This window comes from Hordeum vulgare, chromosome 2H, assembly GCF_904849725.1.
Source record: "Hordeum vulgare subsp. vulgare chromosome 2H, MorexV3_pseudomolecules_assembly, whole genome shotgun sequence".
In the NCBI taxonomy this organism is placed as follows: domain Eukaryota; kingdom Viridiplantae; phylum Streptophyta; class Magnoliopsida; order Poales; family Poaceae; genus Hordeum; species Hordeum vulgare.
In genome coordinates this window covers 27,384,701-27,404,322 of record NC_058519.1, presented here as the reverse complement: position 1 = coordinate 27,404,322, position 19,622 = coordinate 27,384,701, and the positions used below count along the sequence as shown (strand labels likewise).

General features: G+C 51.1%; 1 protein-coding gene across 1 annotated transcript; it reads left to right on the top strand.

Moving 5' to 3' along the window:
- The first annotated feature begins 702 nt into the window (after nt 1-702).
- On the top strand, nt 703-1,218 carry LOC123425145. Its single transcript, XM_045108819.1, has one exon. It carries the CDS (start codon nt 703-705, stop codon nt 1,216-1,218), a length of 516 nt encoding a protein of 171 aa, XP_044964754.1.
- The last annotated feature ends 18,404 nt before the right edge of the window (nt 1,219-19,622 follow it).

Below are 19,622 nucleotides of genomic sequence, written 5' to 3'. Positions count from 1 at the left end.
GACGCGATCAGCGCGCAGGCGTGCGCGAGGTGGCCGCGGTCAGAGCGGGAGCAGTTCGTCCGCGTGAGGAGGCTGGAGCGCAAGGTTGTTGCCGCCGCTGGGACTGGGTATAAGAACCCGTGTGGGTGTCGTTGTAAGGCTGTGGGAGGCAGGGCGAGTTCGAGCTTGCCAGTAATACAGAGAGCGCGCCGTTCTGGCGGCACAGGTGTTCGAGCGCCGGGAAAACCACTGTCTTCTTCCTCTCGTCGCAGCACCTCGTCTCGGGTGATCGCCGGAGTACGGTGGTTCCATTTTCTATCTAACATTTGGTATCAGAGCCACGCGCGACCGGGGAGCTCGACGTCCATGGCGCTGGTCCCGTACTCCGGCGGGTCGGGGACGACGATGTCGACGTCGGTTCCTCTGCTGACGGGGGAGAACTACACCACCTGGGCTATCAAGGTGGAGGCGGACCTCGACGCTGCCGGGCTCTGGGAGGCGGTGGTTCCGCCGGAGGAAGCAGCGTCGGCGGTGATCGCGAAGAAGGACAAACCGGCGCGCGCTTATCTGCTGCGAGCGCTCGCCGACGATTTGCTGCTGCAAGTCGCGTCGAAGAAGACGGCGGCGGAGATTTGGGCGAGCTTGCGGGCTAGGTTCGTAGGCGCGGACCGCGTGCGTGCGGCGAGGCTCGGCACGCTTCGGGGGGAGTTCGAGCTCCTGCGCATGGCGGAGTCCGAGACCCTGGACGCGTTCGCCGGCAGGCTTGGAGGCATGGCGGCGCGGTACGCGGCGCTGGGCTCAACCCTGGAGGACTCCGCGCTTGTGAAGAAGCTGCTCTACTCGGTGCCGGACCGCCTGTACGCGGCGGTGGCAGGGATCGAGCAGTTTTGCGACGTGTCGGAGATGCTCTTCGAGGACGCGCTGGGTCGTCTCAAGGCATTCGACGAGAGGCTGCGGAGGCGTGGGCAAGACGGCGGCGATCGCGGCGGCGAGCAGCTGTTGCTGACCATGGCACAGTGGCATGCGCGCGAGCGGCGTCGGGGCGGTGCACATGGAGAGGACGACGGCGACGGGGCGCGCAGCGAGGCGTCGGGCTTCGGCGGGAAACGGCGCGGCCGCTGCTACAAGTGTGGTGAACGCGGGCACTTCAAACGCGAGTGCCCGCAGTGGAAGAAGGCGCCGGTGGCGGAGCATGCACTGCAGGTCGACGGCGACGTCGAGGATGCCGGCCTGTTCTGAGCCGCGTCTTAGGGCGAGATTGTTGGGGTCAATAAGCTGCGGCGAGGCGTTGGGCACGTCCAGCGCGTGTATGGGCACGAGCTCGATGTGTCGGGCGCGTCGGACCGCGGCGGAGGAGGGCCTGTGCGCGTGCACGGGCCACGACGGATTCGTGGCAGGGTGCGTGCGTGTGTTGCGTTCTGCTAGGGCGTGCGTGGGTGCGTGCGTGTGGCTCACCGCAGTTTTAGGATCGCGACTTGGACCGGGAGTCTACGGCGATCGAGCTGGCTCGACGCGATCAGCGCGCAGGCGTGCGCGAGGTGGCCGCGGTCAGAGCGGGAGCAGTTCGTCCGCGTGGGGAGGCGGGAGCGCAAGGTTGTTGCCGGCGCTGGGCCTGGGTATAAGAACCCGTGTGGGTGTCGTTGTAAGGCTGTGGGAGGCAGGGCGAGTTCGAGCTTGCCAGTAATACAGAGAGCGCGCCGTTCTGGCGGCACAGGTGTTCGAGCGCCGGGAAAACCACTGTCTTCTTCCTCTCGTCACGGCACCTCGTCTCCGGTGATCGCCGGAGTACGGTGGTTCCATTTTCTATCTAACAGTCCCCACCCCAGCGAAAAATGACAACATCCTGTAATGAAGGTTGCAAGTCCTTTGTTCTCCGGAAAGGCACCTCCAGAACAGATTGATATCATCTAGGCCGACGGCAAGATGACGCAAAGAGAGGCCAACCCAATTTATGGAGTGTTATTGGCCTAGGACCTCTCGTTACTCCTCACGAGCGCTTGCAAAATCATCGTAGCAGGTCGCCTTTGCCCCAACTATTAGATAATGTGTTTTGGAAACTGCTCGACATCCTAAACGTAGGTGCGGCTATCTCATTATATAGGGGGGTACCAAGAGGTACCATACAAGTCATATACAGTTATGTACAGAGACGCTACGTATATACAGTCTAACACCCTCCCTCAATCTTAACTGTGGCCTGAAGTACAAATCAAGTTAAGATTGTGCCTACATCCTACAAACTGAGGCTGTGGAAGAGGCTTCGTGAAGATGTCAGCAAGTTGATCCTTGGAAGAGATAAACTTGATACGGAGTAGCTTCTGTGCAACACGTTCCCTGACAAAGTGATAGTCAACTTCAATGTGTTTTGTTCGGGCATGGAATACCGGATTCGATGAGATGTATGTAGCACCGATGTTGTCACACCAAAGTATTGGAGGCTGATCTTGAGAGACTCTCAACTCTCTCAACAAAGACTGTACCCATATGAGCTCAGCTGTGGCATTAGCAACCGCCTTGTATTCAGCTTCAGTACTACTGCGAGATACTGTAGCTTGCTTGCGAGCATTCCAGGCGATCAAATTAGGACCAAAGAATACTGCATAGCCCCCCGTGGATCGCCTATCATCAGGACTACCAACCCAATCTGCATATGAGAAGGCCGAAAGCTCACAAGATGTAGTAGGCTTAAGGAGCAAGCCATACGAGGCGGTCAGAGAGACATAGCGCATAATCCTCTTCACAGCTGACCAATGAGATGACCTGGGTGCATGAAGATACTGACAAACACGGTTGACTGCATAAGAGACATCCGGTCTGGTGATAGTGAGATATTGCAGACCACCAACAAGGCTGCGATACTCAGTAGCATCATCAGACGAAAGAGGGTCGCCATCAAGCACAGACAACCGATCAGTGGCAGACATAGGAGTGGTAGCATGCTTGCACTTCAACATACCAGCATGGCGCAACAAGTCGAGAGAGTACTTATGCTGAGTGAGAGTCAACCCAACAGAAGACCATGAGACCTCCAAACCAAGGAAATAGTGCAGAGCACCCAAATCCTTGACAACAAAAACCGCACTCAGTGAAGAAACAAGGCGGTCGGCAGCAGCATCAGACGAGCTAATGAGGATGATATCATCCACATAGACCAGCATGTACATTGTCACCTCAGGACGCTGCAGAATGAACAGTGATGTATCAGTTGTGGAGGAAACAAAACCATGAGCTCGAAGAACCGAACCAAGGCGTGCATGCCATGTGCAAGGGGCCTGCTTCAGTCCATAGAGAGCCTTCACCAGGCGACAGAGATGCTGAGGACGTGCAGGATCAACAAAACCAGGTGGCTGACGCATATAAACCTCCTCCTCGAGAACTCCATGCAGAAAGGCGTTCTGCACATCAAGCTGACGGAGAGACCATCCGCGAGAAACAACCAAAGAGAGCAGCAAACGAATGGTAGTAGGCTTGATGACTGGACTGAACGTGTCTTCATAATCAAGACCATACCTCAGTTTGAAGCCCTTGGCAACCAGCCGTGCCTTGTAGCGTTCAATGGAACCATCAGCATGTTTTTTGACCTTGAAGACCCACTTGGAATCAATAATATTGACCCCAGAAACAGGAGGAACGAGTCGCCAAGTATCATTCTTCAAGAGAGCTTGGAATTCCTCCTCCATAGCAGCGCGCCAGTGCGGAATACCGAGAGCAGCCTGAAAATGTCTAGGCTCAGCAGTGGGATCAACAACGGCATGAGCAACACAGGCAGCAATCCATGCAACAGTCCCATCAGTGCGCTTCTTTGGACGAAAAACGCCAGCCTGACTGCGTGTACGAGGGCGAAGAGCCACAGCAGTAGGGGACGCTGGTGGCGATGACGAGCCAGATGCAGGCAAGGCGATGTGTGGCGATGGGGAGCCAGCGTCCGTCGCTGGCAAGGAGGCCGGTGATGATGAACCGGGCGAGGCCGGCTCGCTCGGAGCCGGGGCAGAGCTGACCACGAGGCCAGGCGATGAGGAGGTGGCCGGGGAGGCTGGGCTGGGCAAGTCCAGCTCGGGCGAAGCTGGGCCTGGAGAAGTCGGCGCGGGGGAGGCCGACACAGGCGAGGCCGGCACAGGCGTGACCGCCACGGGCGTCACAGCAGCGGGTTGGCGGGCGCGACCCGGCGTGCATGCGCCATGCACGGGATCGACGACGCCAGCGTGAGCGACTTCGGTCGCCTGATCATCCAGAAGTTCAAGGCGAGCACCACGTCCAATACCTGCAGCATGGTTAGGGAGCAACATAGGAGCATATGCAACATCTACAAATTGATCAGGCGAAGGTAAAGTAGAGTGCACATGTGGTGTAGGATTGGTAGAGTTGTTCGGAAGTGCAGCAAAAGGAAACACACTCTCATCAAACACGACATCACGTGAGATGTAAACGCGATTGGTAGGAACGTGAAGGCACTTGTACCCTTTATGAAGGGAACTGTACCCAAGAAAAACACACTTTTTAGACCGAAACTCTAGCTTACGTTTATTGTATGGACGAAGGTGAGGCCAACATGCACATCCAAAAACCTTCAGGAAAGTGTAGTCTGGGAGTTCATTGAGCAAGAGTTCAAGAGGAGTTTTCATTTTCAAGAGTCGTGAGGGAAGCCTATTTATTAAAAAACAGGCTGTGGAGAAAGCATCACTCCAGAACCGAAACGGAACAGAGGCATGAGCTAGTAGAGTAAGGCCAGTTTCTACAAGGTGGCGATGCTTACGTTCAGCGGCGCCATTCTGCTGGTGTGTATGAGGACAAGACACACGGTGCGAGATCCCAAGCTTATTAAAGAACAAATTGAGATGATGATATTCACCCCCCCAATCTGACTGAACATGAAGAATCTTATGCTTAAGGAGACGCTCAACATGTGCTTGAAACTGAGTGAACACATCAAACACATCAGATTTACGCTTGATAAGATAAAGCCACGTAAACCGACTGTAAGCATCAATAAAACTCACATAATAATTATGGCCACTGACAGACGTTTGGGCATGACCCCATACATCAGAAAACACTAGCTCAAGAGGCTGTTTAACGACACGACTAGACTCAGAAAACGGAAGTTGATGACTCTTGCCTTACTGACAAGCATCACAGACAGTTTCAGCAATTTTATTGGACACAACTGGAAGTTCATGACGATGCAGGACATGACGAACTATGGGAGCAGCAGGATGACCAAGGCGCGCATGCCAGTGTGAAGACGACACGTGAACACCAGCGAACACCTGGGGGGAATGTGGCGCAGGAGGTGCAGGTGGCGCATCAAGCGCATAAAGGCCATGGCGAAGACGACCTTTAAGCAGAACGGCTCTCGTGTCCCGATCCTTAATATAAAATAAGAAAGGGTGAAATTCAGCGAAGACATGATTATCACGAGTAAGCTGAGGAACAGATAACAGACTACGTGTAGCAGAAGGAACACGAAGAACGTTACGAAGGTGCAGTTTTCTGGAATTGTGTGTAAGAAGAGCGGCCTGACCAAGATGTGAGATGCGCATACCTGCTCCGTTGGCGGTGTGAACCTGATCATGACCGCGGTATGGCTCCTGGGTGGAGAGCTTGCCCATCTCACTCGTCAGGTGATTGGTAGCTCCCGTGTCCATGTACCATGCCGGATCAGTGGAGTAGGACGGAGTGTGCCCATGCTCGGTGCTCGCCACAGCAGCCTGCTTGTCATTGCCTTTGCCATTGTTTCCAATGCCGAGGAAGTCCTTTTTGAAGCGTCGATGACAGCGGGAGGCGATGTGACCCTCAAGACCGCACAGTTGGCAAGCTTGCTGGGCGCCGCAAGAGGAGCATACAGCGCGCGGGTGACCCCCGCCAGTGACGGAAGGCGCAGAGGCGCGGGGATGCTGCTGAGGGGCGGTCGCCGGCTTGCCGCCAGGGGACGGCTTCTGAGGTTTGCCGCGGGCTGCGGTGTTGGCGGCGGAGAAGCTCGGGGAGGCATGACGCGCTTTGATGCGCTGTTCGCGGCCGAGGAGGCGTGAGTAGAGCTCACGAGGTTGAAGAGGAGCGTCGCGACCGTTGATGTTCTCAATGAGATTATCATAGTCGTCGTCGAGGCCGTTCAAGACGTAGGTGGTGAAGTCCTCGGGGCGAAGCGGCTGGCCAATGGAGGCCAGCGTGTCAGAGAGGCCAGTCATCTTGTTGAAGTAGTCCGTGATGCTGCTGTCACGGAGCTTCGTCTCGCCCAGTTCAGTGTGGATAGCATGAGCCCGAGCATGATACTGAGAGGCAAAGCTGGTGTGGAGCGCCGTCCACGCATCCCGCGACGTAGAGGCGAAGAGGACCAGCGACGAGACGCTCGAGGTGAGCGACGATTGGATGGCAGAGAGGATGGCCTGATCCTGTGCCACCCACGTATGGTACGCTGGATGATACACCAGCGGGCACGGAAGGGTGCCGTCGACGTAGCCCTCCAGGTAGCGACTCCGAAGGAGCGGCAACACCTGTGCACGCCAAGACAGGTAATTGTCGGGCGTGAGTTGCACCGGGATGAGGTGCGAGAAGTAGAAGGGCGACGGTGTCGCGGCATGATCAACGGGAGCCGATGGCGGAGACACGTAGTGGCCCATCAGTGGCGCCGTATCCATGGACGGTGCAGGAGCAGCAGGCGCCACACCATCATACGCTGACGACGGGTAGGCGCCGTAGGTCGGCGCAGGTAGGCCCCCATAGGGTGACGCAGGTGGGACCCCGTAGTGCGGCACCGGAGGCGCGGCGTAGGGCTGCATAGGCGGCGCACCGTAGGGAGGCTCCAACCAGGAGGACGGCGGCATCGATGGGGCCCCATAGGCAGGGGGGGCCGTAGTGCGACGCGGGCGGGGCGCCGTAGGCCGACGCGTGAGGCGCGCCGTAGGTCAGCGCGAGCGTGGCGCCATGGGTGTGCGTTGAGGGATCGCCAGAGGGGACGGGCGCGGGGCCACGAGGGGGTGACGGCGCGACCACGTTGGTCGAGGCAGACAGGCCACCAGAGGAGACCGACAGCGGCGGATCGCCCCCCGCACCAGGCCCGATAGCAGGCGGCGGCGGAACCGATCCCAGCGAGGGCTGAGCCGGGGATCGAGGCTGCCACCACGCGAGGGGGTTGGAGGCGAGGAAGGGCGAAGCAGCGGCGGAGGCCGTCACGGCGGGAGGAGCGGCAGCAGCGGCTAGGGCCGGTGCTGCGGGGGAGCCGGTGGCGGCGTCTAGGGCAGCGGAAGACGACATCGTAACCTAACCTGATACCATATTAGATAATGTGTTTTGGGAACTGCTCGACACCCTAAACGTGGGTGCGGCTATCTCATTATAAAGGGGGGTACCAAGAGGTACCATACAAGTCATATACAGTTATATATAAAGACGCTACGTATATACAGTCTAACACCAACTTTAGTTGAAGCTTGTTCGGGGCATGGCTTATTACCTTGCACACTCATATGCGCACGGTGAACATCCGGATGCGCTAAGAAAAGGAAGCCCACAATCGGCCAATATATCGGCAAGATAAAAGGTGTTAGGTGATGAAACCGCAAAAATGCTGCTATCGGGAAGACGCTAGAGGAGGAAGAGACTGTGTAGCACATCCTCTTTCGTATGGACGCGGATCATGATCCCATGTCTCGGCCATGTGATCCCTTGTCGATAGACTACCAGTAGACGCCTTTCCTAAGCCGGCATTAATCTACTTTCAAGGCAGATTTAGGGTGGTGGGAGTTATCCTCCCGAAGTCCACTTCATCCAACTCAAGCAAGCGTGTGTTCACTGCCACCAAACCTTCTTCAGAAGGTGTCATTGTCGTTAAGGCCATCATTTGATAGCTACAATCAAGCAAATGGTTAGTTGAAATGATTTTCCATGTTTTAGTGGATTTAATAATGAGTTGGTGCGCGATGTTTGTAGAAAGGCTAGAGTCGTTGACTTCCATATCCAATTTCAATTACTGAATCGAATGCTCCTCTCACTACACCGCAACACTACATCATGTAGTGGTTTTAAGACTTGTTTCCCCTGGCTTTGTTGGTTAGGTTTGCTGGTGCATTTTATGGTGTTTCTGGGTTTTCATCCTGCCGTATGTTGCTCGATGACGAGTGTCTATGGCGGGTTTTTCAAAAATGCTTTGAACTCGCTTTCCATTTTGGTTTCTTTGTTGTTCCGAACTTTGTATTTCCGTTATGTTTAGTAATGGAAAGGGGCTCGTCTGGTTAAAAAAAACACTACATCCCTGACAACCAGGTTGGTTGAGAATACAAGTTCTACCAACAGATAGTCGGCCATGAAAGATTATTGCCGACTAACACCCTTTCCCAACCAACTATTTGTCGACCATAGAGTATTTTTCCCGACCAACATCCTTGTTGGGCCTGCCATGGGCCCTTTTCGACCAACAGTCCCTTGGGGTTGCCGTGGGCCTTTCCCGACCAAATATGGGTCAAATTTCAAAATTGTTGAGTTCATCCATCCTCTCCTTGCTTTGGATGCCTCGTAACTAAACTGATATACATGCTAATCAATTAGCTCAAGTTAACATAGATTTTTTTTAAACCAAGAGAACCATGCAACCGAGTGCTGCGAATATAGTACATACAAATGTTTTTCTTGATAAATAGTGGTATATTATGCTAGTACTATTATCCTTTTTGTTGCGAATTTATTATTATCTTTTCTTGAACGCAGACCTCCTGTGTGAGCATAATATTGCACTGAACCAGCAAGGGAAAGACACAGCTGCAAACAACCTAGCTATACGAGACTTCAAAGACAACAATAGCCACGTGCTGCTAGAAACGAGATCTAATAATCCATGAAGGAACATCGGTCGGGGCATCACCCATGCAATGCACGGTTGTAATCCTTCACCAATCACCACTAGTCAAAAGGGTTGGAGAAAACAAATCATGCCCGCAAATAAATCTAAAGAAGATGTCGAAGTTGCGGCACCAAGGGCAACCCACCGTTTTCCTTGATTGACGCACGAATTGCAACAAGCCCGTTGTTGATGTTTAGATCAAACGTCGTTGAGGTAAGGAGATGCCGGAGAGACCTTATTTCAATGTGGCATCAACATCACCACCTCGTCGATGCCGATAGCAAACAAAAACCTAAGGAAACCAATGACTGGTAGAACTCCAGCTAGACCACCAGGTGGGAGAGAGGAGGTACAACGAGATGGCGATATGAAGAAGGCCATGGGGGCGGAAAGGTTTGGGTACGACCTCTTTTTGCAAACTATTGGTCCGAGCCGTTTTTTCTCACTCTATTTAATGGGGACTGCTACGCGTTCGCTGGCTGATCTTTTTAAAAGATCGGCCGGCTCGTCGAACGTTAGATTTGGTGCATCGACGCCTTTCATCTCCGCAACATAGATCTTGTTGCAAAAAATTTCCACAACAAAAATCATGTTGCACTTTTTTTTGCAACTAGAGTTTTACTGCAGATTTGTTTTTGCAACAGAGATTTTGTTGCAGATTTTTTTTCGTCTTCGTCTTTATGCTTTTTTTGCAACGAAGATTGCTGTTTTATTTTTGCAATAGAGCATTTGTTGCACAATTATTTTTTTGTCTCGTGTTTATGCAACATAGCTAATGTTATGAAAGAAACTTGCATCATAGATGGTGTTGCAAAAATTTAAAAAACCACCAGAAACAAAGCAGCGTGTCAGGTGGAACGCGTGTTGTGCGAGCGAGGCGGCGGATGGGATCCAAGAAATCAGCCGGTTGACAAGAATCATTTTTCCTATTTAATCCAGATATCTTAATAAATTTTCTCCCAACATGGGCAAAAATTATTTCAACAGGGCACGTCTATCCACGGATGCAACTAAAGAACCTAGCAAACACCGTCCGACGGGGCCTCGGGTCCCCTTTGACGGCCCACTCCTGGACCTGGAGGATGGTGACCTTGCACCGGACGGCAAAGCTGTCGTCCTTGAGGAACCTGGAACGCTTCAGGTCCTCCACGCCGACGAACCGCGGGTAGCCCATGGAGACGTTCTCGGAGAAGTCCGCCAATCTGAGTATGAGCCATCTCCAATGGTTGTATGATCATCGTTGGTAAAATTGTCACATAGATGATTTTGATGACATGTCGCATAATAAAAGAAGAGAGAATGAAATCGTATGAACTTGAAGCAACGGTTCACACACAAGCTCTGAGGCAAGCATGGTTGTTTCTTTCATGTTTAGTGGACCCGTTTAGTTATTTACGTACGATTAACATACACTCCATTGAAGAGCTTGTATGACGTGCTGTTGGTTGTTGATGTGGACACTTATACCGACGATTGAACATACGGACTGTTGAAGATGCTCTCAGTGTGCCCCGGTGGTGCACCAGGGCGAACTCTAGCTCGGCTTGGACGACGCTCCCCTTGTCGACGGCATCGGCGGCTGCATCGGCGGTGACGCGCCTGAGGAACACCGAGATGAAGCCGGCGTTCTCGTTGCACGACCCATTGTGGTAGCAGCGGATCCTCCAGGTGTGGCCTCCCGCCTCGAACGCGCTGGACTCCAGGTAGCCGCCGTTCATGGTCTTGAGCCGCGAGTAGCCTTGGACCCGGTGTTGGAGCTGATTCTTTCAGCTCACCTCTTCTTTCTTTGTTGTTTCACACAACACACACAAGAACACAAGAAATTTGATGAGCTGCTGTTTCTCACAGCCAAGCTTTTTTCTTTCTCTCGTATTCTCCGTTCAAAGCAAACATGACAACAAGTGTTAAATAGTCTTGCGCACGTACTAACCCAGCCTCCACAACCGGCCACTACGTCACGTACCCACGTCAAGATAACCATCTCTCCTAGAATCTCTCTAGGGCCTGTACACATGCAAAACTAACTAACTAACATGCTGATTCTTCTCAGGTCCAAACCGACGCGTCCAATACTCTAGCCCATCACGAACCTAGCCGATTCTCACGGCCGTGCCGCATCACGCGACACCACAACATCACATCTTGCATGCCCCTTCGCGTAGCAGGATGACATCTCGCTTCTTCCCGTCGTGCCCTGGCTGAATTCCTACTGGACAACTCCCTAGTCTATCTAAGCTACATGCAGAACAAAACCAAACATGCAGATACAATCAAGATTAACCTAACATTCTCCTCCGTAATCTTGATTCTTCACTCCTGATGCAGCATTCAGAGAAGAGCCAGCTCATCCTCGACGCCGAGCAGTGCTTTCTCCCTGTTGTCCTTCTTCTTCTCCGGACACTCCCAGGCAAAGTGTCCAAAATCATTACAGTTATAGCACTGTACCTCGCTTTTGTCTCTGCGCCCTCCACCACGGACATGTCCGCGGACACGTCCACGGCCACGACCCCGTCCTTGCGACGAGTCATGCCCTCTCGCCATGAGAAGTTGCTCCTCTTCACGCGTCGTCTCCCGCCCCTTGACGAGCTCCTCATGTGCCTTGAGTGAACCAATGGCCTCCTCCATGGCCATCTTGTTGGTGTCGCCGAACAACGCAATTGAAGAAGCAACATGGATGAACTTGTTGGAGACGGCTCGCAACAGCTTCTTCACGACGTACTTCTCCTTCAACGGATCACCAAGCTCACGGATGCGTCCCACGAGCGTCGTGAGCCTCGCCGCGAAATCATCCACGGACTCTGCATCACCCATCTTGAGGCCATCAAACTCCGAGCGCAAGGACTGAATCCTCGCCTCCCGGACGCGCTCGACGCCAACGTGCATGGAGCGTAGAGCCGCCCACACATCGACAGCGGTCTCCTTCTCCGCTATGCGCAACCGCGTCATGTCGTCGATCGACTGGGAGATGATTGTCATGGCCATCTCCTCCTTGCCCTTGTCGACCTCCATGGACGACGCCTCGCGATCAACGGCAGCCCATGCGCCGTTGGCTCGCAAGAGGTACTTCATCCTCATCGCCCATGCAGCGTAGTTCGTCCTTGTTAGCAGCAGGAATGGAAGCTTTCCCGCTGCCACCGTCGCCGTCACCGCCGCCGCCGTCGCGGACACTGCCGGCACCAGCGCTCCACTCGCTGAAGAGTCACGCGTCATCTTCAACCTAGCTCCGATACCAAATGTTGGAGCTGATTCTCTCAGCTCACCTCTTCTCTCTTTGTTGTTTCACACAACACACACAAGAACACAAGAAATTTGATGAGCTGCTGTTTCTCACAGCCAAGCTCTTTTCTTTCTCTCGTATTCTCCGTTCAAAGCAAACATGACAACAAGTGTTAAATAGTCTTGCGCACGTACTAACCCAGCCTCCACAACCGGCCACTACGTCACGTACCCACGTCAAGATAACCATCTCTCCTAGAATCTCTCTAGGGCCTGTACACATGCAAAACTAACTAACTAACATGCTGATTCTTCTCAGGTCCAAACCGACGCGTCCAATACTCTAGCCCATCACGAACCTAGCCGATTCTCACGGCCGTGCCGCATCACGCGACACCACAACATCACATCTTGCATGCCCCTTCGCGTAGCAGGATGACATCTCGCTTCTTCCCGTCGTGCCCTGGCTGAATTCCTACTGGACAACTCCCTAGTCTATCTAAGCTACATGCAGAACAAAACCAAACATGCAGATACAATCAAGATTAATCCTAACATTCTCCTCCGTAATCTTGATTCTTCACTCCTGATGCAGCATTCAGAGAAGAGCCAGCTCATCCTCGACGCCGAGCAGTGCTTTCTCCCTGTTGTCCTTCTTCTTCTCCGGACACTCCCAGGCAAAGTGTCCAAAATCATTACAGTTATAGCACTGTACCTCGCTTTTGTCTCTGCGCCCTCCACCACGGACATGTCCGCGGACACGTCCACGGCCACGACCCCGTCCTTGCGACGAGTCATGCCCTCTCGCCATGAGAAGTTGCTCCTCTTCACGCGTCGTCTCCCGCCCCTTGACGAGCTCCTCATGTGCCTTGAGTGAACCAATGGCCTCCTCCATGGCCATCTTGTTGGTGTCGCCGAACAACGCAATTGAAGAAGCAACATGGATGAACTTGTTGGAGACGGCTCGCAACAGCTTCTTCACGACGTACTTCTCCTTCAACGGATCACCAAGCTCACGGATGCGTCCCACGAGCGTCGTGAGCCTCGCCGCGAAATCATCCACGGACTCTGCATCACCCATCTTGAGGCCATCAAACTCCGAGCGCAAGGACTGAATCCTCGCCTCCCGGACGCGCTCGACGCCAACGTGCATGGAGCGTAGAGCCGCCCACACATCGACAGCGGTCTCCTTCTCCGCTATGCGCAACCGCGTCATGTCGTCGATCGACTGGGAGATGATTGTCATGGCCATCTCCTCCTTGCCCTTGTCGACCTCCATGGACGACGCCTCGCGATCAACGGCAGCCCATGCGCCGTTGGCTCGCAAGAGGTACTTCATCCTCATCGCCCATGCAGCGTAGTTCGTCCTTGTTAGCAGCAGGAATGGAAGCTTTCCCGCTGCCACCGTCGCCGTCACCGCCGCCGCCGTCGCGGACACTGCCGGCACCAGCGCTCCACTCGCTGAAGAGTCACGCGTCATCTTCAACCTAGCTCCGATACCAAATGTTGGAGCTGATTCTCTCAGCTCACCTCTTCTCTCTTTGTTGTTTCACACAACACACACAAGAACACAAGAAATTTGATGAGCTGCTGTTTCTCACAGCCAAGCTCTTTTCTTTCTCTCGTATTCTCCGTTCAAAGCAAACATGACAACAAGTGTTAAATAGTCTTGCGCATGTACTAACCCAGCCTCCACAACCGGCCATTAAGTCACGTACCCACGTCAAGATAACCATCTCTCCTAGAATCTCTCTAGGGCCTGTACACATGCAAAACTAACTAACTAACATGCTGATTCTTCTCATGTCCAAACCGACGCGTCCAATACTCCAGCCCATCACGAACCTGGCCGATTCTCACGGCCGTGCCGCATCACACGACACCACAACATCACGTCTTGCATGCCCCTTCGCGTAGCAGGCTGACATCTCGCTTCTTCCCGTCGTGCCTGAATTCCTATTGGACAACTCCCTAATCTATCTAAGCTACATGCAGAACAAAACCAAACATGCAGATACAATCAAGATTAATCCTAACACCCAGAGCGTGTGCTCCCCGGCGCCGACCGCGACGGTGGCCACGGTGGACCCCGAGGCCTCCGCGCGTGGCAGATTATCCGAGGGCACGTAGTAAGGCGGCATCGATCGTCTTTCTCACGACTTGATAAAATCGACGCCACGAAACTTTAGGTTTTGAAAAGACGATTTATATATATGCATGCATGCATGCATGGGATTGGTAATAAGAGAAGAAGCCCGTTTATATAGAGTTGTAATCGGGTGAGATATATATACACAGTCCAACCGACCGAAAGTATTTTTTTTTAGGATTAGTGCCGCACTTTATTTAACCCACACTTGGAATCTCGTCAGAAATTACACTAAGGATAAAGTCTGGTGGTGAACCCACCCAAAGCTGTGACCTATTGTCATCTACACCAACTCTAGCAAGCTTGTGCGCAACACCATTTCCTGAACGACGAACCCAAGATACTTTGGCCTCCATCCTTGACCGAAGCAAGTCCTTGATATCCTGTATCCAATGTCCCAACGCTGACAGATTGTTGGATGCTTGGTTAATCTGCCTCACCACCTCCTTGCTATCTAGCTCCACATGGACCCGTTGCAAGTTCCTCTCAACAGCCACCTGAAGTGCCGTCTTACAGGCCAATACTTCTACCGCTTCTGGATCACACAAATTTGGGAAGAAATGGCACATCCCTAACAAGAAACCCCCATTATGATCTCTGAATACCGCCCCACCACCTCCATGCTCCCCGTTCCTTGAAACTGCGCCATCGGAGTTGATCTTTACCCATCCATGTGCGGGAGGTACCCACCTCTGAGCAGATTCTGGCTGTACAAGTTGTCGTCCATCTCGGGTATTGTTCCTAGCCAGCCAGAGGCCATTCACTGCCTGCAGCATGATTTCCTTCTCGTCGACCGAAGCCCCAGCGAACGAGCCTAGTAGCCAAGCTGCGAGAGCGCGGTGGGACTCGATGTGCCCAGGGGGGCCTTCCAACCGAACCCTCAGCTCCGATTGCACACATTGCCAGAATAGGACTGAATGTTGGCATGCCCAGAAGCGATGCACCGGAAAGTATTTTGTTGTTTCCGTGTATGCCACGATCTGATCTTATCAGTCAGTTTTTGTTTTGAAAAAAAATGTTTTTGTTTCGTAATCTCGTTGTTGCACCCTTTCCTTTTGCCCCCCAAATCACAACAACAAGCACGAGAAGAGAAACTGGTCATCACATGCAAACACGACGTCCTCCATCGCCCATCGGTACTCCTTCGCGGAACACGACGGCCGCGTCCGTCGGCGTCGGCGACCCTGGCAGCACCATCGCATAGCGCTCCCTCTCCACTTGCCAATGTTGATTGCATCACGTTGGTCACCAGTTCGTGCTTCGAGCATCAGGTCCTCGCAGCACCACACAAGTCATGCTTGTGTAGCCACCATCGTCGGCCGTTCCAGGAAGTCTACGCTCCATCCTCGTCGTCGCCGCTGAAGCTCCGCCCCATCGACGGTTCCGGCTTTTCCTCGATTTCCATGCACAACTACCACCACTGACCAGTCACCGTCATGAAATAATCGTACTTCCTCCGTCTCAATTTACAAGTCCGGCACATGTATTCAGGTCGTCAATTTGACCAACTTAATGAGAGGCATATAAAAAAATATATCATTAGAAACTTTAGATGTTTTATTTTTTAATGATATAATTTTGATGTTAAATAATATATTTTATATAAGTCAGATTGATGATCTATGTACACGTGCATGCCTTCTAAACTGTGACGGACGAGTAGCATGTTTTCCTTGGCAGTCATAGCAAAAGCCCACGATGATTGTAACAAATTGTCGTTGTTAGACAATAGACTTGAGTTGTAACGATGCGACTTATGTCATGATGGGTGTGTGCTGTCTGATGGAAGCGTTCCTACTCCCTCGAGAGGAAGCCGCGGGTGTTTATATTCATCAGGGCAAAACCCTTGCCTTGGCTTACAAGAAAAGGCAAACCAAACTCGGTGGTTACAGAGAATAGGATAGCTACGGGAGAGAGAGATAGAGATAGAAGAGGTTGAGATTACAAACGATATGTCACAATATATCTCTAAGTCTAACACCCTCCCTTAATCTCAATTATCCTACATTAAGATTCCTCTTGAATTCCTCAAATGGCTTGACTGGTAAAGCTTTAGTGAATCCATCTGCAACTTGATCTCTGGAAGGAATGAAACGTATGTCTAACTTCTTTTCTGCAACCCTTTCTCTGACAAAATGAAAGTCAATTTCTATATGCTTTGTCCTGCCATGAAACACTAGATTTGCAGAAAGATATGTGGCTCCTAGATTGTCACACCACAAACATGACACACGATGCTGTTTAATTCCCGGTTCATTTAGCAATGATTCAAGCCAAATGATTTCAGCAGCTGCATTAGCTAATGATTTATACTCAGCTTCAATACTTGATCTGGATACTGTGGCTTGTTTTCTGGCACTCCAAGATATGAGGTTAGAGCCAAAGAACACTGCAAAACCTCCAACTGACCTTCTATCATCACTGCATCCTGCCCAGTCAGCATCAGAGAAGGCACTAACAAGGGTGGATTTAGAGTGTTTAACTTGAAGACCCAAGCTCACAGAATGTTTTATGTACCGTACAATTCTTTTAACAACAGTCCAATGTATACTGGTACGTGCATGAAGATACTGACAAACCTTATTGACGGCAAATGAAATATCAGGTCTTGTGAGTATCAAGTATTGTAGAGCTCCTATTGCACTCCTGTATTTTGTGATCTCTTCTTCCTTCAGTGGCTCACCTTCAAATGCTGAGAGTTTCTCTGAAGATGATAAAGGTGTGGGTGAAGGCTTACAATCCTTCATTCCCATACGAACTAGAAAGTTCAGTGGCATATTTTTCTTGATTCAATACTATGCCATCTTGAATCTTCTTTACCTCAATGCCCAAGAAGAAGTGTAGATCACCAAGATCCTTTAATGCAAATTCTGAACTCAAATCATGCAAGAGGGCATTAGTGGCACTTTGTGAAGAACTTGCAACTATGATGTCATCAACATATACTAATACAAATATAGTTGTATTTGCCTTGTTATAAATGAACAAAGAGGTGTCAGCTTTGGATGCAACAAAGCCTAAACGTTTTAACTGTGAACTTAACCTTGAGTACCATGCCCTTGGTGCTTGTTTCAAACCATAGAGTGCTTTGTCAAGCTTGCATACATAATGAGGTACCTTCTTGTCAACATACCCAGGTGGTTGTCTTATGTAAACCTCCTCTTCCAGAACACCATGTAAAAACGCATTCTGAACATCTAGCTGTCTCAAACTCCATCCCCTGGATACAAATATAGCTAACACAAGTCTAATAGTTGCAGCTTTAACAACAGGACTGAAGGTGTCCTCATAGTCCAAGCCATACCGTTGCTTAAAGCCTTTTGCAACTAAACGAGCTTTATACCTGTCAATGGAGCCATCTGCTTTTCTTTTGATTCTGTAAACCCACTTACAATCAATGATATTTTTACCTCTCTTCTCTGGCACAAGATGCCAAGTCTTGTTTCTCATGAGCGCTGAATATTCTTCATCCATTGCATGTTTCCACTTTGGATCTCCAAGTGCATCCTCCAATTTTGCTCGTTCTCCTGCTACATATAACATGGCATATGGAATAGTGCCATCAGTTCGAACCTTTGGATTTTTTATACCTTTTTGTGACCGAGTTGTAACACGAGAAGTTGTGGCTGCTTGAAGTTGGCTTCGTCGTGTTCGCACTGGTTGTGGCACAGGAAGTAACACAACAGTCTCGGGCGCAGAAGATCCTGAGACCCTCTCAGATTCGCTGTCCGCGGGAGATCCCGAGACCACCTCTGTGGCCTGCGGTGTGGTTGATGTATCAGAGGAAACCGCCGCAGAATATCCGTCGTTGCCGACCGTGTGCCTGCGTGCACGGGACAGGGATCCCGACGCGGGCCCCGCAGAATGTGCGGTCGCTGTCGATCCTGACGTGGGCCCCGCCGAAACTGCTGCTGTCGGCCCGCGCGTGGGACGCGGTGCAGAGCACGAGTTCCCGCCTGACGTGGCAGCGGCCGATTGGTGCGGAGCGAGGGCGACGCTGACTGGCGTACGGGTCTGCGCGCGCACAGGAGTCTCAGGTGACGCCGGATCTTCCTCGTGCTCCGTGCCAGCTTCTTCCTCTTCTGCTGCATGAAATATAGGTTGCAATTCTCCAAAATTTTGATCATTTTCTTCACCATTTTCTGCGCCATTTGCTGCTGTAGGATCCTGCACACATGGAGGTACATCTCTGCTAATAGAATTATCAGTTGGATTAGTACAATTTTCGCCCCCATGATCGGAAGTTTGGAGGTGTGGTGGAAGTAGAAGAATGGCTTGTTTGAGAAGTGCTCCGGCATTGGGATGAAGAGTTTCAAAGGGAAATAATGACTCATCAAAGACTACATCACGTGAAATATAGATTCTGCCAGTGGAAACATCTAGGCATTTGACTCCTTTATGAATAGGACTATATCCAAGAAAGACATATTTTTTTGAACGAAACGCAAGTTTGCGTGTGTTGTATGGCCGAAGGTTAGGCCAACAGGCACAACCAAAGATACAGAGTGACTTGTAGTCAGGAGAGATGCCAAAGAGGCGAGTGATAGGAGTCTCAAAGTTGATGACTTTGCTAGGTAGCAAATTGATGAGATAAGTGGCGGTTAAAAAGGCTTAATCCCAAAATTTTAGTGGCTTAGATGAATTTGCTAGTAGGGCTAGTCCTACTTCAACAACATGGCGATGCTTCCTTTCGGCTGAGCCATTCTGTTGATGTGCATGAGGACATGCAACATGATGTGAAATACCAAGTTCTTGGAAGAATAGATTGAGCTTTCTGTATTCACCTCCCCAATCTGTTTGCATGGCAATGATTTTGGTGTTTAGTTTGCGATTCTGAAAGTTCTTAAAGACTTGAACACTTTGGATCGTTTCTTGAGGAGATAGATCCATGTAAATTTGCTAAAGTCGTCAATGAAGCTTACATAATATGAATGTCTGCCAACAGAGGTGGGGGCTCGCCCCCACACATCTGAAAACACAAGTTGCAAAGGTGTAGTGGAAATACTGGTAGATATAGGGTATGGAAATTGATGACTTTTGGCTTGTTGACATGGATCACAAACAGACTCAATATTAGACTCATGAGAATAAGGAAGATTGTTCTTGCTAAGAACAAATTTAACAATAACTGAAGAAGGATGACCTAGTCTACTATGCCACTTTGATGATGAAGGCTTGAAAGCAACAAAGGCTTGTTTATTGGATGGTGTTGATGAAGATATGAGTGGGTAGAGACCTCCCACACATTTGCCCCTAAGGAGTATTTTCCTCGTGTCCAAGTCCTTTACCAAAAAGAAATATGGATAGAACTCAATGAGAACACGATTATCAAGAGTAAATCTATGAACAAAAAGAAGGTTCTTTGATGTTGTGGGCACATATAGAACTTTTTTAAGGTGTAGATTTTTCATGGGGGTTTTAACAATTGAACTACCAACATGAGTA